The sequence below is a fragment of the Callorhinchus milii genome, unplaced genomic scaffold (genome assembly GCF_018977255.1).
Source record: "Callorhinchus milii isolate IMCB2004 unplaced genomic scaffold, IMCB_Cmil_1.0 Scaffold21, whole genome shotgun sequence".
Taxonomy (NCBI): domain Eukaryota; kingdom Metazoa; phylum Chordata; class Chondrichthyes; order Chimaeriformes; family Callorhinchidae; genus Callorhinchus; species Callorhinchus milii.
This window is the reverse complement of record NW_024704762.1, coordinates 6,481,525-6,504,081: the sequence shown is the minus strand read 5'-3', so window position 1 is coordinate 6,504,081 and position 22,557 is coordinate 6,481,525. Positions and strand designations below refer to the sequence as shown.

General features: G+C 39.2%; 1 protein-coding gene across 3 annotated transcripts in view; it reads right to left on the bottom strand.

Annotated features, from left to right (window-relative positions):
- dot1l (DOT1-like histone H3K79 methyltransferase) overlaps positions 1–22,557 on the bottom strand; it is a 37,474-nt gene that overhangs the window by 5,876 nt on the left and 9,041 nt on the right. For 2 of the 3 annotated variants that reach the window (XM_042342803.1, XM_042342805.1), the window contains exons 10-27: positions 22,458–22,526; positions 21,416–21,522; positions 20,499–20,540; positions 20,334–20,411; positions 18,205–18,439; positions 17,112–17,225; positions 16,103–16,194; positions 15,584–15,685; positions 14,965–15,102; positions 14,508–14,633; positions 13,140–13,627; positions 12,014–12,152; positions 10,811–10,963; positions 10,059–10,176; positions 8,947–9,587; positions 3,963–4,165; positions 3,598–3,686; positions 1,941–2,168 (exon numbers count right to left, since the gene is read on the bottom strand). In XM_042342803.1, the coding sequence (XP_042198737.1) occupies positions 1,941–2,168; positions 3,598–3,686; positions 3,963–4,165; positions 8,947–9,587; positions 10,059–10,176; positions 10,811–10,963; positions 12,014–12,152; positions 13,140–13,627; positions 14,508–14,633; positions 14,965–15,102; positions 15,584–15,685; positions 16,103–16,194; positions 17,112–17,225; positions 18,205–18,439; positions 20,334–20,411; positions 20,499–20,540; positions 21,416–21,522; positions 22,458–22,526 (3,162 nt within the window). The remainder of the gene's footprint in view (positions 1–1,940; positions 2,169–3,597; positions 3,687–3,962; positions 4,166–8,946; positions 9,588–10,058; positions 10,177–10,810; positions 10,964–12,013; positions 12,153–13,139; positions 13,628–14,507; positions 14,634–14,964; positions 15,103–15,583; positions 15,686–16,102; positions 16,195–17,111; positions 17,226–18,204; positions 18,440–20,333; positions 20,412–20,498; positions 20,541–21,415; positions 21,523–22,457; positions 22,527–22,557) is intronic. The other variant, XM_042342804.1, reaches the window with a different exon arrangement.

Genomic DNA, 22,557 nt, shown 5'->3' with positions numbered 1-22,557 from the left:
TTCAGCTCATCTGACCGAATCCTTCCAGAACACCCGCCCTAAAATTCTTCCTACCCTCCCCAGCACCAAGCAAATGAGTCCCTGGCCTCTACCACCCTAGTAACCTATTCCATTCGATGATTATCTTGTGTAAACAAACACTTCCTGGTGTCTGTCCTGAAATTGCCCTTTAAACTCTAAACCTATGTCGTCTTGTTCTGTCTTGTTAAATCCTAATTACGTTTACATTTTCAATCTCATTTAAACATTTTATACACCTCTGTGAGATGCCTTTTTAGTAAGCTCTGTCTTCTCAAGACTGAGATCTTTCAATGTAGTTCTGTGTGATACAGGTTCCAGTGTTAATGAGGCAGGATTAGACCACCCAGTACCATCAGCCAAACAAAGCTTCGGATCATCCCGGGCAACAGTATTGCAGCAGTCAGACTCTATAATGCTGTTGGTACTCCAAGTCCCCGTAGACATTCTGCTCAAGTTGGCTCTTGTGAATATTTAATAAGAGCCTCGTTTCCCATCAAGCGAGGTTTCCAATCACCCTGATAACCAGCGGCTGCCTTTTCAGTGGCTTGTTATCTTACACTTTAGCACTGTGAATTCACACCATCAGGAATTGGGTTGAGACTCCCCACTCAAACACTTTAAAAATAGTAGCCCCGTTCAGAAAGAGTGTTGATAATGTTTTTTTTAAAAAAAGTAGTTGCTCATGATCCTCGCTCTAGTTGAGTGAAGAATTCCAGAGAGATGTGAAACTCTACACGACCTTGTATTTGAAACTTAAAACTTTTTGAGTAGGGAAGATTACATTTTCCTTTGCAATTTAAACCGGCCACATATATAAAGGACTGTTAAACATGAACATTTCCTAGACTTGGGGTGGGGTGTGGGTGGGAGGATCCACTTACAGGAATTGTTAGGGCATTGCAAGAAGTTGATGGTACTGAAGATTGCAACGATGCCAACTATATTTATTGAATATATCAAGTAATATTCAATAAATTTAGGATATTAAAAAGTTGAACTAAGAGCTTATTTTTAGGAGGCAAATAATACGCTGTCTTTTATCCGAGAACGCCTTAAGATAATAGTGATAGACTCCACCCCCCACCCCATAAAGCATTATTCTTGGTCCAAAAGGAAATAGTTTCCACTTCTGGTTAAAAAAAACTGAGTTGCTTGTGAGAAACTTCTCTTCATTTATTATTAGACAATTAGATTTAGGCAGGCTAAGGTGAGGGTGGAAGTAGTGGTGATATTTCTGTTCCAGTTACAAGGGTATTAAGTTTTGTAATAAAAAAGACAAGACTCCAGTTTCTCAATAAAACTTAATATGATCTAGTAGGAAAATAACGGAATGAGTCGAGGTTGGAAACAGATGAATACATTTCCTTCATGAGAAAAGACCAGAAATTGATCCCAATCCTTGTCTAAGATTGTATGCTGCATAGTCAAGTGTTGATACAACTTGAGTGAAGTAACTTTTGATTGCATTAACACTCCATCACGCAGAAGAACATTCAAATCTGCCAGGGTTAGAGCTTAAAGCTCTCAGGAAGTGTACTGCTTGTGAATATTAATGAGAAAGAAACAAATAAGGAAACGGAGTAGTGCCTGGGGTCTGCTGATCATGAAACCAATTAACAAAGAGGTGCTTGGTTCAGTTCTCACGTAAAAATAGAAAATAAGGCATTTTAAAAAGGTGCAGAAAATATGAACTTTAATTGCACCGGATTATCAGGATCATCCAACATCAGAAGGCATATCACTCTTCCCTTAAACTCCCCTCCTCCCCCGCAACCCAGAGTGCCATCCTTGAGGTGAAATACCAATGTTCAGAATGTACACCAATGGTACATTTCTCAACTTTCCACGAACAAGCAGTTACATTACGAAGAGAAGACAGGAACCATTTGTTGAATTGGGTTACACGTTTATGTACCTACCTCCCGCAGTCCCACCAGCAATACCAGCAGTGGAGAAACTACCAACAGTGCAAGAATTAGTCAAGCCAGCTCCAGCAGCTGTGACATGAACCATGTTTGCAGTGACTTGCGTTGATCCGAAGAAAGACTGCAATACTGATGGCCCCATCGTCGAACTTGAATTGCCCTGCAATGATGTGGGTCCCATGGGGTACTGCAATCCTGTGGTCAGCTGACCAGGAAGAGACCCTACAACAGAATGGTGCGATTGTGACTGAATTGAACACAGTGCATTGTTAGCTGTCGGATGACTGCTGTCTGAAACAGCAACTGGTATGTTTTTGACACCAGGTTTTCCTCCGGACGGAACAGTTGCCACTGGAATAAAGAGATTGTGGCTAGTTTTCATTTCCCGCTCTCTTTCACGTGATTTGTTCATCTTTACATTATGCAGTGTCGCACTTTTCTCCACATGGGCTCCCAAGCGACTTACTCCATCTGCGTTCTCTTTACCTTTGACCCCTGACCTGCTCAACTCGTCTCCCTTTGTACTAGTCAACCCATCTGGTTGCCGCTTGTTTGCAAAGAGATTTGGGTCAGGAATGTTGGAATCAGTTTTGTTCCTGGACAGTTGGTATAGTGCACTGGCATTCAGCCCCACCATCTCTGAAGTCTTATGAGTTACGCAAGCACCTTCATTATAGTTATGTAAACTGACATCTACAGAGTGTCCAGAATTACAATTAAATGTGATCGGTGAGGATGCATGACAACCATTTTCCTCCACTGACACTGGCACGGTGATAGGTTTCTTCTGATGTGACCCCGCTTTAGCATCACTGACTGTAAGGTCATCTGTAATAGACCTGGTGCCAAGAGGAGAAGCTTGACGTAAAGCGGTTCCTGACTGGGATGTGTTGTCAGAGCTCTTGGTCAAATTGAGATCCGAAATTGGGGAGAAAGTGGACTTCCATTTACTGCTGTTGCCTACACTACTGGAACCCTGTCCTTGCTTCCGCATGGGCAAACTCCCACCTACAAGGATTTAAACACACCAACAAAGTGTCAGTACATGAAGTGGGGGGATAACTTTACATTTAAAACCAATAATTCTTTAAGAGATATCCGAAGGGGGAATTTTGCAATGTTTTGCTTTGGTCAATCCAATGCAACCAAATCGTGAAATCGCTAGACTTTCAACAGACTTAAAAGCAGAAGCAAACTTGCAACACAAATTGAAGAGGGAGGTGTGCAGTAACTATGGAGCAATCAATCGACCACTAGTTTTTTTTGCAAACGGGGAAGCAGCAAGGACAAGCAAAGTAAGAAGTGTCTGTAATTTAGGTGACACACATCAAAGAATGGATGAACTTAGTCCTTGAAGATGACGTCCATATTACAGGAGTCCATTTCTCTAGCCAGAGGACCAACCAAGAAAAGGGAAGGCAGCAGTGCAGCAAAATAAAAGCCCTGGAAGCCAGTTTGTCATGCCATAAATGGTCTTGTTATTTATAAGAAATCACTTGCTCTGAAAGACCTATATACACTTTTTATAGTTACTGACATCCACGTAGCACAAACCATACTAAGATTTTCAACTCAAAGGGCTGAACTTTTCTGAAATATTAAAAATCAGGTTTGGATTAAAGATTTTGTTTGCATCATTATATGTACTTACCCTGGTCACCTTCCCCACAGCCAGTTAGAATTTCTTTACTTTCTATTGAAACAGTGCACTGATTTTGAGTTGTTGGGTGTCTTTCAATCCTTAAAAAAGAAAAGAGAAAAAAACATTTATTGGGTGACTGAGAGGCAATGTGTTGGCGAGTGATGCACTGTTCCGCAGAGTAGCAATTCGCACCTACAAGTCGCAGTTTAGGCAGTCCAGTCAACTCAGGTGAAAGAGCAGTCAACCTGGGCTCAAATGCAATTTACAGCAGATAAACTATGCAGAAATACAACAACTTGCATTTATATAGAGCCCCTCGCACAGGGTAGTGTCCCAGAGCGCATACAGAAGCAGGTTCCACACAATAGCCCCACCTTCCATTAATCCGTTCAGTTTCTTCCTCTCGTTCATCGTCTGATGTAAGTGGTGAATAGTGAACGCCATTGGGTGCAGACAACTTTTCCTTTTTCAGATTTGGGGGTCCTTCATTTTCCTGGTAAGGGACAGGAGAACTCTTCACCGACGTCTCGGGCGACGAAATCGCCGTTATTTCCAAGGGTTGATTAATGTTATTAACCTAAAGAATAAATGTAAAAAATTAGTGAGACTTACTACTGTTGGAACATAAAACTGTCCCTGGGTTTAGAAAGATTCCCAAGATTATTAGAATTTGGTAACAGTTCCTGCACCCAACTGCTGTGCCAGGAAGAAGTGGTGTGTAATTATTTAAGCAAACCAGTCAATAATCCAAAATGTTTTGCTCCACTAGAATTGGTGATATCACCACTTAGTCAGATATGCATAAATGTAATTCATATTTAATCTTCCAGATTTTTGAATACCTATCCTACTATATATACACAGATCTCCTTTTATTCAATGTGTTTAAGCACCTGCATCCACGATAATTATTGTATACCTAGGCCAAAATTAGATTTTTTATTAATCTTTATTTAAATTCATACTTTAATAGAAGTACAATTGTTTCCATTTTAGCCTCATTTATCTTTAGATTGTAAGCAGGTTTAGTGAAATGACTTCTGCCCACCCAAGCACTCATCTTTTCTGTACATCATTCATTAAAAAAAATGTTTAAACCCATCACTTACCTTCGGTCTTCCTGCCTATTTGGGGAATGGGTCCAACTTTTTTAAAAAAAATTAAAAAAAGGATTTAAAGTTAAAATGTCTAAGGAATTTCTATTCAGCTAATTGTAAAAAAAAAACTCGAGAAGGATGAACATTTGCAATACAGACATGGGCAGGTCAATCGGATGAATAATACTTGTCTAAACACCAATGAGTTGATGATGAACAAGTACATTGGTTGGCAATGTGCCAAGGGTCGACTCACTGATGGTAATAACTCTGACGTCACCTCTAACCCTCCCTGGAAATCCTGCTGCTCTTTCAAATTTATTTGCTTCCATCCGTTATTTGCCCAGGAGTAAATGTTACCAGACCCGGGAAATGGTATAATTCCCCCTCTTTCTGTTATCCAGAGAGGTCCTAGTTTTAAAATGAGTCATTGATATAGTTTGCATTCTCTCTTCCTATGAATTACCTGGCCTTCATTCAGTAACCGGCAAATGTGTTTGTGTGTGTGTGTGTATATATATATATATATATATATAAAAAAATCAGATGCTCATCAGGTGTGGAATTGCAACACAGCCAGTCTCAATTTAGTATTTCAACCAAACTGAATAAAAAGAAGCTGCCAGTGATTTATAGGTTACCGGCATTTACACTTGGAAGACGATTTATTCATAGTGTTGTATTGATTCTGGTAAACAGATTCTGCTCAGGGGTTGACACACAAATGCATTGCCATAGCTCTGAACACATTCCAACTAGATTAGCTTTAGCCACAATTATCCATGACTCCAAAAAAAAAATACAGTATTCATTTGAAATCTGAGAGAATTTCAACTTCCACATACAAATGGAAATTGCCATCATCCCACAAAGGAAAAACAGAAGGTAGCTGGAAGAAAGAAGAAACATCCCATAGAACAATGTCCCTAAGTGGTAGCATCAAGTGCTCTGGGACGCTACTGTGTGAGGGGCACTATAGAAATGCAAGTTGTGATTGTTGAGGATATTGACTCCACTTAAGTCTATGTCAGACTCGTGCCTTCACTTCTTTGTCTGGAGACAAGAGATCTGAGATACAAGGAACCAGCATTTAAGCTTCACAGCAAATGCATTGATTTATCTCTCTCTCTCTCACACACACACCACACACACAGCTCCAGGTCAGACCAGATTGGAAAGATAATAAGGGATAGCCCAGGAAGCAACATCATACATGGAGGCTAAACCCTCAAAGAATGAGGATGGCAACTCCTGTCTTCATTGGCTTAACCTCCACATACAAACTAGAATTATATCAAAGTAGCAGAGAAAAATGGTGGCGTTCTGATGACGTACAAGCCAACTGAGGCACATGAGCCAAAATTGTCATCATATTGACCTGTCAAGTCAATCATGCTTGGTGAAAGCACATAGACTGTTACTGCTACCTTGCAGGTGGCCAAGAGGAATCCTCCGCGTATTGATCCAAGAAGTGGTTACTGCAAAAGTGGAATTAGCACCAACTTCCTCCAGTGAATCCTGTTAGAGAACAACAGATACACCTGATTAACAGAATAACTATCCTGAAGTCCTGTTTCCCAAGGAAACAAACTTTATTGGCAAAAATCCTTCATTCTAATGTGCATGGTGTGTCAGTTCACTGTGCACGTCAACCAAGAGATACTTTCATTCAATGGAAAGAAAGATATGCTAAATAAAACTGCATCACTCGGATTTCCCAATTCAGAAACGGCCTCTGGTTAGAGAGGCTTATGAAATGCTACAAGTACATGGCAAACTAGATAAGGTGATCTAGCAGAAATATACAACATTTCACAAAACACTTCAATATTCCTCAAACAGAGGAAATATCATATACGAAAACACTCACAGGAACCTGTGGGTCCAAATGGTTCGGACATCAACTTGCTCAGAACCAAATTCTGATTATGTTCAAGACTATTTCAGGAACAAAGAGCGTTCCTCCCAGGCAAGCCTTTCTAAACTATCTGGTATTCCCTCACAGCATAGCAAACAGAAGAGCTGAAGTAGATTGTAGTTGTTCATCCAAAAGCATTTCCTGGCACAAAGGAATTACTGGCAAACCACAAACCTGCTGGTTAAAATGATCAAGGTGAGCCTGAACTTGTCTTCAGCATAGACATTTTTCTGAAGTGTTGCTACTACTGAATTGCAATTCCCTTTCAGCAAGCATCAGGGTTAGGCCAGTCCTATTAAGAGCGACACATCAAACGAAACCTCCAAGGATCATGGTGCCAAATGTATCGCTTCATCACAGTTCAAAGGTCTTCTCTGACTGCGCCCTGTGCCAAATGGGCTCCGCATCAGTTCACAAAGGTTAGTGACAGCAGAGAAAGGCTACGAATGCAGTCCAAACTTATACGGAGAAGTTAAACGTGCTTTGATTTAGATTGCCCTCTTGAGAACTTCCAAATTGCCAAGACGACCAATGTGTGAGAAGGTTCAGCTCCAGTTGTCTAATGAATAAAGATGGTAAGTGCCAGCAGGCAAGGACAGTTGTGCAGAAAATGTTACAACCAGATGCTAGCTAACTTGAGGTGAACCAGTCTTATATATCATCAGAAATGATCCTTCCTTTGGCTTGAAAGCACGCGCTGATGGAAGAGATTGTCTTGTAGAGTATAACTAGAAACAGGGATTTACTGACATTTACATCGCAGAAGCTGCGGTAACGAAAAGCTAACCCGACTCACACTACCTTTTAGTTGGTGAACAATCCTATACTTATTGAATTCTCCTTCACAATGATAGGAACTGATATCTCAGGATCAGAAAAGGACTTCCTATAAACACTTGGCCACCAATAAACTGGTTAATCCTGTGATAACTTTTGACAGCTCCTGCTTCAAACCTAAAAAGCCAGAGGTCCCATGAAGCTCCACATTCACAATCTGCACTCAGTGAAGAATCAAGATCAAGAAGAGATTTTGACCGTCTGCTCCACAAAAGGTCCCTGTCCTCCCTTAACTCACCTTGGTATACTTGTGTTATAGCATGCTTCCTTTGGCGTGCGGGCCAGCCCACTCAAAACCCTGACCTGCCACCGTCGTACTGGATGGCATTCAGCAGTGTTGCTGCCAGACAGTTGCCAAGGCTTGGGCATATGTACAGGAGAACTCCTAGTCACAGATGGTTGCCTATAAATAAGCACCTGAATAAATCAAGTGGTTGATGTTATGTTGCTATGGTAGTTCACTCATTGTTGAGAGTCACAGAGTAATTAAGGGGAATGAGGCAAGTTCCCACTGAGTTCTGCTGACCTGATCAAGAACAACAACTTGCATTTATTGAAGAGTCCTTTCTGTGGGCAAAGATTAAATACATTTTTGTTAATGGGCAACCGTCACCTTACTGCATCCCAAGACTTTGTTGGTACCTCTTGCAAAAAACCTTTGCCGGTGTTGTTTTAATTGTTCCCAAACCATGGCGTGCAAAAGAGGATACATGGACAATGATGAAAGTCAGGGAATATACACAATAAGTCGGTGTCCATATTCAGTAACACTCATAATGAATTGCTGTTCATTGCAAATTCACTGCCTGACCAGATAAAGTCACTTCATCAAGTCCCAGATAGATTGACCTGGGTGGACTGAAAAAATATCAAGTGCAATGTGAAACCAATGTTTTTCTGTGAATAATGTTGCTTACTTTTTGATTCATACGAAAAGGCAATCTGCCTTGAAGCCATGACCTTCGTGCAGCGCAATTGCTTGTCCTTAGAGAAAAGGACAACGTCAGCCTTTTGGCAAAAAGAGGCTACAGACCTCAAATGGGTGCAAACATTCTATATTGTGTGAGCCAGTTGCCCAGGTGCCCTTGGGATACCTTCAGTGTTGTAGGCAGTGTGGGGAAAACAAATGGGTCTGACGAATGTCCACCATAAGAGAAAAAGAACTGGACTCCACATCAACGTTGATACAAGACACTTGACCATCCAAAGGCAAAAATATTTTCAAAGCTTAAATGTCCCTTACTATCTACCCCGCAAGATGACAGCAACTCTCAACTGTATGTGAAGCTTGAACAAGTGAAATATATATTAAAAGAACAATTAATTGGTTGATAATGTGTTTTAATTTTACTGGCACACTAGATTTTCTGTGGAAGCAACTTCATCTGAGAATAATGATGCAACATATTGTATAGTACAAGAGTTTGGAATATTCACACAAGTCTCAAGCATCTCTGTGCAAAAGGAAATAACCAATACAGTGAATGATTAGAAACCACTTCTTACCATGGAGTTTATATTTAGAGGGGATCCCGATGAAAGCCCCAATGCAGCAAGCAGGGATTTGCGTTTAGGAGAGCTACCTGCATTTAAACTGGATATATTGGATGACATGGAAGAACGTTTTCTTCTGCCTCTCTTCTTTCCTTCTTGAGACATTGCCTGACCAGATTCCAACTTGACGGCTGTCGGCACAGAACTCGGTTTATTTGAAGGAAGCTGCTTCATACTTCCGCTACTTGCAGTTGAAAATATTATCCTTCGTTTCAAATCATTCTCCTGATCGGCGAGTCCGTGGTCCAATGGCAAATCTTTTCTCATCGCTTCCGAGAAGGTCTTTTGCATGTCTGCATACTGTAAAACCCCACCAGTGCTCTGTGTGTTGGATGCTGGATTGTAGGAGCTAGACATTCTCGGGCTGCCTGAATGCTGTGTGGCTGGGGAGTTTTGTTCAGAACTCCGAGATTGCATCAGGTGCACCATTTGATGCTGTGGGTTCGTGCCATGGGACGCACAAGTGTTGACAAAGATACTTGCATTGGGCGACTCAGAACTTTCCAACATCTTATCATGACTATTGAAAGCTGACTGGGTGGGAGAACCGGAATGGACCCCATTGACTGCCACAGAGCCAGCTAAATAAAAACCTGGAGAGGGGCGCGGGGAGGAGAGAAAACAAATCACATTATTGGAAAACACGTCGGAAGAATGGCCACTTGTACATGGTATCAGACACAGTATCCTGTAAATGTGCAGCATACTGTCAGTTAGTCAAACTGCATTGGTTCATCTTTAGTAAATGGTTGTTGTATTCTGCTTCTTTTCTTAGACCAATAAACAGTCTGTGCCTACTGAATTATTGCCTGTGACTTCTCCATACTCAACACTTGAAGAAGAAACAGGCAGTAGGTTTTGCTATAATACACTAAGCTCGGGTGTGGATCCCTGACTGTCCATTGCCTTGGGACGTCCTCCTGACGCAAAAGGCGCTATGTGATCTGTTGTTATTGTTAGCCAGTGCTTGTGCAACCATATACCATCAGGAGCACCTTTAGAAAAGAATGCCACCCCGCCCCCGGCCGTTCCTTCCCCCCAAAAAACACAACACTAAATTGTACCTGAGGTAGCCAAAGCCTGTGGCTTGTTTCCAGCAGCATTACCATAATTAGCACCATATTGTTTGTCAAACATCAATAAATCGCGATTTGAAACTTGGACAGGACTAGGTGTGCTTCTCTGCAAAAAAGATGAAAATTGTCAAGAACCATTTGCTCAAATGCAGTAATAATCTGAACTGAGATTAATGCAAGAAAACTGCTCATTGGCTTTTGGCACGATCTCAATCCATGACAAGAACCACAAATCCATCAATTAGATATGCTCCCTCATAAAGAACATCATAGAATTTAATTCGCCTCTCAGTAAAATGAGCAAATTCATAAATGTATAATTTTGTCCACATTTTTTACCCATCCAGCACTTTGGGACGTCCTCCTGACGTGAAAGGCACTATACAAATATAATTTTTGTTATGTATTCCCAAAATAATCTAAGCCATTTTCAACAGTTAAGTCTGAATGTCACTGTTTAGCCCAGAATACATTTAATTCATAAAGAGTCACTCCATGGGTGTTCCTGTGTTCACTACAAAACTGGCCGATTCAAAGTTGCCTCGTTGTTGAGTTAATGTTTTCACAACGCTGTGTAATGTTCTTTTAACTGATTTTGTTGGTCCCACTCAGTACGTGGCTATGAAAGGAAGATGAGGAAAGGGAACTGCACAGCAGCTTCCTGTGACAAGGTCAGCAAAACTGAAACATCTTTCGTTACACCATACTTAATATAGCACATTGAGTCAAACATTACTTACCACTTTTTCAGCACGGTTCGGCAAAACTACACTGGCCAGAGGAATGCTGACAGGCAATTTGTTTGGTTGAACTGTGCTAAGTGGAATACTGATTGGTAGGCTGGTTATGGTTTCAGAATTATTAACTGGACTTTTGCTGGAGTCTTTAGAAAGCTGCCAGAAAAAAAAAGGTCACTTTTTACAGACAGGCAACTACAGCTTATACAAAACTCTTGGGACAATATTTATACTCGACAAAAGAACATTATGGATTTTGAAAAGACACATGGAATCTTTCTGCACAAAATGGGCTGTTGATTCAGCTTCAATTTTCAGTACTATTAATATGTTATTATTACTCATGTATTAGTCAAACTTCCACATACAGAGGCATAGTCATTCATCGAGGCACTGGGAAATTACCTCTTCCCATGCAATTTTTTTGCTTCCTCTGCTGTGAGGGGGGACCGGAATGTGACCAGACAAGAATAACTTTACTTGAGCAGATCCTGCTGTGTGCTGGGACAGAGCTTCTGTATATCTGTAACCAGGTTCATCTTCCCCTGGATTACACAATCATGCCAAGAATGGATTTCAGATTCAAAAGTCATATGAGAGAGAGAGATGTAAAGTCAGTGGAAATAGATACCATGCATAGAGAGTCAGTCAATGGAATCGAATCTTTGACACTTCATGCAAATTGAAATCAATAGCTGACATGGACAAGTGTCCACAGTTGGAATTAACCCAATAAAAAGGTACACTTGACTCACATAGCCTAAAATTTGAACTTTAGAGCAACTTGACTGATGAACCCTATTCAACCATTGAAGCAAATGAATAAATCAAACTTCTTATTCCAGTGTGGGAGATAAAAGATGTGCTGCAATTAGTGGAAGAAAAGGAAATAACGGCACAGTCTACAAGTTATACATGTGTGCGTTTGCGTGTGTGTGTCCTCCTACAAGCAGAGGAAGCAAAATTATAAGGGAATGGGCAATTTTCTAGCACGTAGATAACTATTGTTATGTGGCAGTTGCATAAATAAGAAAACTGAATATTTCACAATGTTGATATGAAAGATTGATAAGAATACAAGAGCAGAAGGTAGCGTCCAGTTGGGCCAATCGTGTGAAAGGTAGGAAAATGCTGACAAGTACACAGCAGTGTACATAGATCGAGAACAAACCAATAGGAAAAGGTTAGAGAATGTTTTATTAATACCTTCTCTACACTTTTCTCACAGGCCATCTGCTGGGTTGTTGGAGAAGATGGTTGCTGTTGCTCAACTGAACAATGCTTAATACCATTTGGAATTCCTGGACTTAGTACTGGAAGGCCATTTTCTTTTAGATTTTCAACCCTGAAATTCAATCCACAAATCAATCATTTTCATGTAACTGAAACTGGTCATGAGGTAGTAATCTGCGTCTCTGGTAAACCATCCTACATAATGCATTAACTTTAGCAGTCTTCAAAGTGGGGGGGAAAAAGAAAACAATCGGGATCCCAATTCATATTCTAGGCTTAAAAAAAAAGATTTTCTCCATTTCAGTTACTCAATGAGTTCCTAATATCATTAAAACGTAACAGCCAACAAGAAAATAGACTATAAAATAGCTCCATTCAACTAGAAATCAATGAAAATGAACCAACTCAAATGGCTCACTAACCACCCTTTGTTAAAATTATAGAATGCCACATTTTACGTTTAAGTAAATAACCCATTAAGTGCTAATAAACTCACTCATAGAAGCACTGAGAATAGCTAATATGGAAACGAAAATTGCGATTGAGAGGCTGGAGTTAAAAGCGCATTCTTGATACAAAACAACATGGAGAACACAAATATCACAGCTGACCCAAGAGTGAGAAAAATGGGGAAAATGTTCCATGTCCTCAATATCTCATGCTCAAAAGAAAATGCCAGCAGAAAGTTAGCACATTAAGGAGTCAGATCAAAAATATTAGAAGCTTTCCCCTCAAACTGGAATGTCAAGCGTACAAACAATTTGGGTGGGGGGGGCGGGGGGTGAATCCTAGAAATCACCACTAAATAAAGATACAATAAATAAAACTACAATTCGTGGGGGAAGGGGGGAAAGAAAGAAGAAACATTTTAACATCCATCTGCAAAAGGGAATTACAGATCAAGTTAAATTTCACCAGGAACACTCGATGGGTTACATTAGCCTGTTTAATTATACTGCAAAGATAACAAACAGACAACTTAACTAATTCAAGAATACAGTACTTCCTTCTTGCTGATTGGAAGCATAAATTAACTGCGGTTTACGCTAACTTTTCTTCATTACTTCTCACAGACAAAAGCAAAACACGAGTTACTGACCTCTGGGCATAGGCCAATTGGACTTCGTGTGCCAGTTTGCCCCCTCCAGTATGATCCTGATTCAAGTGTCGACGAAGTGCTATTTTAGCTGGAGAGAATCGGGTATAGTCAGGAAGAGAGTGATTCTGGAGTCTGTCTGCTGTGAGTTTATTCATTACGTTTGGAATGCACAGCCCACTGTCCTGGTCTGGTAACACAGCGCTGTACACATTCTGTGATTTCGAAGGAGGCCGGTTTAAAGAACTTTGAAGTTCAAAAGGTGTTGCACTTCCGTTAATAGAGAGTTCAGGGCTCAGACCATTCATACTTGCCATTGGGATTTTAGGGCATTCAATTTCAAGATGGAATCGGTTTCTTTCTGCCTCCATGTCATAGTTCATCTTGTTTTTGTTGCGCAGCTGAACAGGTAGCTCATCCGATGGTATATATGACTTGAGCTGCATCAACTCTTGCTGACGCTGACTCTTCTCCAACTCCACAATACTTATCTGAGAAGGAAATAGAGGCACTCAATTTCTGATGTCAACATCCTTCATTTCATTTCCAAAGATAAGTTCATTTACAATGTATAATCTCTTGTCTAAAGGTAATTTAGATGCAACGATTTTTTTTCCCCTCTTGATTATATGGCAGTAAACGTTAGTAAGTTTTCTTACTCCACACACCTCTGTTTACCTAGCTGTAATTAGGAACCTGGTTATTAGTCGATTGGCAGATGGATTTTCTGGGGATAATAATCCCACAAAAAGAAACAATAGTAATTTGGTTACTCAATGACAGTTTGTGAGATATTGCCGTGTGCAATTGGCTGCTGCGTTTCTCCCACAAATAGTCAATTCACTTTACAGTATATTCTGTGAAGCGCTTTGAGACGTCTAGAAGACGTAACAACACGCGATATCAAATGCAAGGATTATTTTTATTATGAACAGTGCCATAACATGGTGGTGACTTTCCACACTCAATATTCCGAAAGTACTGCAACTCAAATAAAGACAAGAACGTTAGCAATTTATAATGTAATAACTAACAACATGGGATACTGGGTGGTGCATTGAATTGTGACATTGGCCTTTCATGTCTGGGTTTAAATCCAGAGCAGACTGATGGAATCAAAGTTTACTCAACCAACAGTGAATAGCTTTGAGATGTCTCGAAGACGTGATAAGGCGCTATATCAAATGCAACTATTATTATAATAATTGGCTGCTCATTCTTGAGCCAATTCCTGTTGGGAAGAGCTCTCGACATCAACATTCCAGCTGCATCACACACTTTGACCAATTGAGAGTTTTGAACCCTATTTGTTATATAAAAAAATGCTATGTTAAAGAATGTAGTCACCATCTGTTTTTGTTATCATCATACCTGAAGTTCTAAAAAGTGTCTTTCTTTTTCTGAGATCTGACTCTTCAAGGCTTGTTTCTCCTTCAGCAGGTTTTCCAGAGATAGGGAAGACCAATCCAGGTTTAGCTCTTCACATCGTGCTTTCAGCTGCAACATTCGTGACAAAAGTGAACACAAGAAGGAAAAACCTCAACATCCTCTTCTCTTCCATATTAATGGAAAACAGTCATACTCCTACATTTTAAAACTCTCGTATTCTGCACAAAAAACCACAGCCTCATTTTCTTTTCTTAGTCATTCTGTGACTAATTTCTGAGGGCTGTTTTACTGACATTGGGCAGAAACTGACTGAATGTGACATGCAGCTTTTCAAACAATTTCTGGCAAAAGATGAACTTATGAAAAAGCTAATTCTTAAAAAAGGTTTAATAATGCTATTTGTAACTTCCATCCCACTCCTGAATCATAGAATAATTACCAGCTGTAAACTTTGTTTCCTGAGGTCACCATTATCCTTCTCCAGCTGCTTTGTCTGTTCTTTTAGCTGCCTGTTATGAGCAACAATCTCTTTCTGTGCTTGGACTAAATCATTGAATGTCATTGCCTTTATACCCAACTAAAGGAGAGAAAAGAAAACAAGAAGTTCATTCAATTGACAAACTGACCCCTTGAAAGATGTCTCAAGTCCTTAATAAATATATGTGCTAAATGAATACCAAACATGGCTTTTGAATCGTTATCCTGAATTATTCTTCATTATAAGCCATTTTTAAAGTCTGTGGTAAACAGCATCGCTGATCAAGTTAGCAGAGAAATTACAGAATCCTGGATCCAACGTCTCGCTCAGATCAGGACAATGTAGAGAATTTTTATTAAAAGAAAAATTCCCCATCTTGTCTGAGTAATTCAACTAAGAAGCTGTAAAACAGTTCTGTAGAACAGAACCAGGCAACATTTCTTGCACATTTAAAATGTTAAAAGATGTATTTATGTATAATTGTAAGAAGCAATAGATACTGAGGCTTGAAACAAACATGACTATTTCACTTTATATTTAAAGCTAGTTTCTTTATTGGAAGAGTTGACGTGGTTTTTACCTCTTCAAGTTTTTGCTGAAAAAGATGACGGACTTCTTCCTTCTGTGCCTGACAATTTCTAAACAGCTGTTGTGCTGTCCCTGTTAATTGCATGTTCTTTAACTGCAAACAAAATATAATTAGTTTCTGAAGAAATGAGAATGCTGCAATCCATCAGTTTATTTTATAGCCATAGCTTTACAATTCCCTAGTAATCAGTTATTGCTTTTTTTAATATAAAGTATATACACCCACATGGTAAGAATTTCTACTTATGGGTTTGGACATTGCAAGATATAAAACAACATTATTTTTAACATTGGTACGAGCACAACACACATTGGAATTGAATATATGGTGATTTCTATTAGGATTTGTCAATAAGGAAACCAAAAATGTGTCACACAGATCCAGGGCAATTCTGCTCTGACACTATCTACACATTAAGGAATCCCATAGTTCACCCATCAAGTATCGTTATCATCTCAATGCCTGGCCCAGTGCACAAACAGAGAAAAGTAGTCTGACATTTAATTATACCTTTTCCTGGTCCAATAACTGCTGCAAGTTTGTCTTGTACTGAGGTGTCTTCATATATCCCATGAACTGCAGATACTGTAACCTGAAAGACTCTGCATTTGAACAAAGATTAATTTGTAGAGTAATTTAAACAATGGGTTAAAAGCAAATGGGGTTAGAACACACATTTGAAACAAACACGAGAATAGCTAACTTACAAATATTTAACTTTACATTTTTATATATTCCTAAAATCAAAAGTGACAGTGAAGTTTGTGCTGCATTCTGGAGATCAGAGCAGCACTCAGATCTAGGAACCGGCCATCTGCCTAGAACCAGCAGCAAAGCTGCAGATTTAAAAGATCACATATAGAGCCACAGAATTTTACTCTAAAATAAAGTTGAACGGACAGGAAAATGTCACTGTTCATTCAGCCGAATGTGATAGTGGAGAGCAACATCAAGAGCAACTGTAGGTGTTTGATGTATACACCCACAAGGGGGCAGACCTTGAATACTCCCTTCTTTAGCTTAGTCAAGATCTGTCAAGGCAGTGAGCACTGCTTTCTTTGTGTAAGAACAGACACTAATGATCAAGATCAGGTTTGCCTGTAGCGAATACTATGGCACAGACAATGACCCAACTGAATGGACTTTTTAGTGCAAAAAATGTCTACAAATCCAACATAGCTTTCCAGTTATAGTGAAAAGGTTCACAAATGAGGAAGCGGATGTATAGTCTATACAGTTAGTTCACCCACAGATGTGGGCGATATAAAATTGACTTGATCAGTGGACGTGAAACATCACACGAGAGCGGTGGAGTAATTCAGCTGTATTAAACCCAGCAACAGAAAATTCTAGAGATGTGTATGTATCCGGGTTGATCGGGTGTCTCATCCCTTAAACTTTCAACATACGAGTTGAGACCTTCTAACCTCATTCTTAATTTGTGAAACAATATGTAAAATAGCGAGGAACAGCAAACATTTATCGAGAAGCGAGCTGTATAAAGATAAATAGAACTTACCTAGCAGCTTCTGTAGTGCAGGTGGTGTAGAACCCAGTAAGAACTGATTGGGTGAATAGCGTTGCACTTTGGGAGGTAGTTGGTAAAATGGACTATGAGGTGACTTGTACACATCTAAAACAATAAATGTTCAGTTCATCAACTCAAAGCGATTGCAATCAACTCGCAGAAAATTCAGAAATTACAGCGAAAGATTAATTCAGTCGAGGGAAAGAACTTATAATCTGATTTGGTACCGTATTCCATCCGTTGCAGATTAGAGTCTAAATGACTACATCCTGAAACCAGGCTAATATCTAACAGTAGTAAGATTAGATACTCAAGCTGATTGCAAAACCAATCTTTTATTATGAGCAGAAATTAGATTTTAGCATTAAAATTGATACAGAAGGGTCAATTTTTAAGAGAATTCAACTGTGTTAATCTTACGTTCTCAGATTACACGTAGTTTGAGCATTTCAGAAGAATTTAAAACATGTTAGTTACACATTTCTCATTACAAGTAATTTAGAGGTGCTGGAGAATGGTTGAATAAAAGTGGTTACACAGAAACTTTCTGCAGCTACCTCAGGAACACATTATTAATGTGAAAATCAACATGTAATGAGTGCGTGGATGCAAACAGGTGACTATGTTGATTAAATCTGGGGAAAAACAGGTTTAGATGACTAAAGCAAAGGATTTCACGCCCACTAAGAAATAATCAGCAGTACAAGGTTATAATTTATGCACGGACATTTTTTGGCAAAATGCACAAGAGCATCTCTCAGATCTGTTCAATTTTAAAAGCAAAAGCATCGTCAGTGCCTCTGGAAGTTAAATCTTCAAAAAGTGTAGCGAACACCAGAACAGAGTTATCTGTCATCAATTATTTATTGGCTATTAATAAACGTTGAAGTTAGCTTAAACTAAACCACTTTTCAGTAATTACATTCCAGGCTCAGAAATTCTAAGCTTCCTGGGTGCGTTTGAAATGTGTGTCAAAGATGACACAATTAGAGGGCCTTTGACTGCAAACCGATTTTCAAGAAAGATTATATGCTTGTTCACGTCAGCTGAAAAGAACCTCAAATCAGCAGCTTGTTTAACTTACCCTGAGGGGAGGACGCGTGAGACACAGTCTGAGCATGCAGAAGATCCAGTGCAGATTGACTTTTCTTTGCATTCCTTTTGGAAATAGCAGTGTTCATTTTCTTGGGGCGCCCTCGTTTGCGAACTGCGATTCTTTTTCCTTTATTTATTATCTTGCTCTTGCGTGGCTTAGCAGGCGAGGACGATTTCTTCATTCCTGGCCCCACATTTTTCTCCTCTTCAGCACCAGAATCCTGCTAATAGAATTGCTATGATTAGTTGCTGTAGCTCAGTGGTTAGAGCACTCTCCTCGCAAAGCGAGTGACCTGGGTTCGATTCCCAGCAGGGCGAAACCGTGGGCAAGTTTCCTTATTCCACACGCCTGATAATAATCCCTCAAGAAAAAAAAAAGCCCCAATAATTTGGTCACTCAACCCACGACTGTTTGTGGAACGCTGCTGTGCTCAATTGGCTGCCGCCTTTCACCCATGAAATATACAGTCAATTCACTTTACAGTACATTCTATGAAGCGCTTTGAGACGTCTAGAAAATGTGAAAAGAGCCATATCAAAATGCAAGGATTATTATTGTAGTTGACCAAACAAAACAGTGCACTTCTTCGCAATGGAAGTCAATAAAAACCCTTCAAAATACAAAATTAGTTCCCTCCAACATGCTTTTTCTACCTTTTTCCAATAACATAAGAGTATTCAATTAAAATCATCGTCTCAAGCGCCAGAGAAGGCTCACAAATATTTTACGTATGCGCTTTTTCCTGGCAATAACCAATCCCTAGACTAAGCGAATGTGAACCTGAAAGTCATTTTATATTCCATTTTATAAAGCAATGCAGCAGAACACTAAGAATACCAATGTTGAATTCGTGGAGCATTAATGGTGTATGTGCAGAATAATAAGCGCTCCGGGACACTATTCCACGTAAAGGGCACTATATAAATGCAAGTTGTTGTTGCAGTAATATGGAAATCCTTGATATGGAGTCCAAACTAACTTGAACTTATATATTTTATATATATTTATTTTCTCGAGCTTCTCGTGACAGGATTTTTAAGAGCCTTGTCAGTTTGGATTCAGGCTAATCTTCCTGAAGGCTCAAATAGTGCACGAACACACTACATCGTGCAGTGATGAGTCATATTCAGGTCAAATATTTCCTTCCCCCTCCCTCCTCCAACCAGGTAAAACATTCCAAATTAAATGCAACAGAGACTCGTGGATTTGTGTCACTCATCTTTGTTATACTAGAGCAACATCACAAAAAACTTGGGAACAGGTTTGTTACTTGCCCACTTGCACCGGATAGCCTCACTGGGAAGAAAATGCTATTTAAAAATAAAAGGGTCTTTTGGGGTAGTGAACCTAGAGATTATGACTCTAAGAGGACCTAATTAAAGTTAAAATCCAAATTTATGAATCATATTTGTGGGCTGAACTGGCAACAACATGTTAACCACCAATGCATGTTAACCACCAATGCATGGGACAATAGTAATCCTTGTATTTGATAAAGCGCCTTCGACGCTGACATCTCAAAGTACTTCAAAAGTAAACTGTCAAGTGTAATTACTCTGCATTTGTAAGTGAACGTGGCAGCCAATTTGCACGCAGTGCTGTCCCAGAAATAACCTTGAGGTGAATGGCCAATTTTATCTGGAAGATTATTGGCCAGCCACCAGGAAAGACTCAATCCTCTTTTTTAAAAAAAATCAGGTCATGGATCTTTTAGCATTCACCTCAGCAGAGATACTGTCTAGACAGAGAGGATAACCTTAGTGCAGAGGCGATGGGAAACACCGATAAAAGGGCTAACGCACCAGCCATCATGACTAAAACTTGAGATGTTTGAAGAAATTTCAGATTAATGCGCCAGAGAATTAAAGTTAACAAAATTCTGAAAATGTATATTTATGCAGAAGATTGAGATCAAGGACTATCACTCAGTGCACTTGAGCAGCAACACTAGACACACACAGCACCATAAATGAAGCACAACCTCTATCTCTAACATCAGAGAACACACAAGCACCCCATTACACACACAATTAACTAGTTAAAACTGATTCACAGAGGATAAAAATAAGCAATGTAGCATACCCAAATGTATTTGTCTATAGAACAGCAAGCAGTACCTTGGTTGGTGTTGTTGTACTACTCTTATTTTCTTTGTTTTCCTTTTGTTGTCGGCGCCTAGCTGCCTCTTGTTCTTCCTGTAAATAAGTTTCAAAACTTCTCATCAACAGGAAGAGAGAATTGCAAACACTGGCCATTAACTCTTATTTTAAGCAAAAACTTACCCTGAGTTTTGGATTTTTGAGACTAGAAAAGTAGTTTTCAAGCTGAAATAAGAAAACAGTCATGAATAAGAGTTTTAAGTTCTTGCTAACCTGTATAAAATGTGTGTTGCTACATTCAGTCATCAACAAGGTGTAGTACTGGGGCTCCTGTCACCACTTATCTACCAACATTTACACCTTCTGCAATTCTTTGTGAAAGCACATTTAACAGAGCTCTAACACAGGCTAAATTTATTTTCTTGGGAGGACCTGAACAGTTCTATTGTGGATATTTGCACTTGTCCTTTGTTAACCTAGACTTCATTGTAATTTCTTCCAAGAAACTCACTACCTCAGCAGCTTGTGAAACTTCAAGTTCCCCTTACTGAGCAGAATGTTCAAAATACTGCCTTCAATATCTTAAAACCTAAAATAAATGTATTGTTACGTTGCTTTTTTCAGTAATGTATTGACACAGTGAATATCAAACATTACTTTTTTTTGATTGAACAAGATTTCATTGCAAATTCAATTGCACGATTGTTCAGCGACGGTGAATTCTTTCCATAAAACTAATATCTGGTTCAAAAGGATTCATAAAGCAGCTGTAAAAAGATTGCCCCAGCAATAAAATATTCAACCCATATCATTAAAACTCAAATGAACTGGGTGTGAGTCCAACCATCTGTTTACAACATTACATTTGTTTACTGGCCTAATGTGTGTTAAAAAAAATTATTCTGGAAACATTTGTTCAGAATAAGATTTCTGATAACAAATCTTATGAGAACCACAGATCTTTCAGAAGCCTTTTGTTAAATGAAGGACTTCCTGGACACATTCACTGGATATAATTCCTTGGGATATCCTCCTGACTTGAAAGGCGCTATACAAATGTAATTTTGTATTGTATAACAGTAATTTAACATGTTACTTACTATGGTTCGATCAATTGTATGCAGATAGTAGGAGACTGGTTTACCAGTCCATGAAACTGAGCCACGCAGTGGTGATAACTCCACAACTTTCATGATAGTGCCAATGTCTTAGAAAAAGCAACACACAAGAAAACAAGAAGTATTAGATAGCTAGGATGAATATTTAATAATTAATGTTACTTTATAGTTAATTACTAGTGCTGAGTTACGGGTAATGAAAGTTAGTCATTAAACAAGTCTGAAATAGCAACAAACTATTTCCACCATTCAAAAGCTTTCCTAATGCATTTAAAAATGCTCACTTCAGTGAAGGCTGTTTATTGGGACTGCATCCAACAGTCAGATTCAAGCTTTACTAGCAGATGATGGTCACTTATTTACCCTCAGTGTAGTTTCTTCCAAACCACAAAACCTATTGGGCAGGTCAAAATTAGCATCTACAATAAAGCTTACGAACATAAACTTGAAAGACATCTGTAAATGATCAAAGATCTTAAAATAACCTAAGAAAAATGTATAGTAGCTCAAATAGGTTTTCTGCCAAAATGCATCTCACTTTTAATAAGCATCTTTCTATTTCAGTGCATCCTCTATGGAACTGTTTGCATATTAATAATATTAACATTTAATAGCTAATTTTCTTCATTGTAGAATGTCAAACCACCCCTGAACTTTTCCTTACCTGAAGCCCAATTACATTCAACATTGCATTAACTTCTCTTGAACCTATTTTAAGCAGTGACGTAAGTTTGACGAAGGTTATCCAAAATTGATGCATGGTACACTAGGAGGGAGCATCCAGTAATATCGCTGCTCATGTTAAAAGGGGCTTGCAGAGCTTCACTTTCAAAAACACGCAATTAATGTTGCACTTTCTGCCAGCACGCATTTTAATAACTGAGAAAGTGCTGAGGGAACACTCCGCTCTTTATAACTCGGCAAAAAGAATGAGAGCTAGGTGATGAATTGCCACAAAAAGCACTGCATAACTCGGGACATAAAACACCTCTTTGAAGCGATGGCTAAATATTTTCATACGTACCACTCAAATTTCGACTGTTTATTCTGAAGTTCAATGGAGCAAAGGGTTTGGAAGAGACAATTTTGCCACCTGCAAAAGATGATGAATTACGAGTTAAATA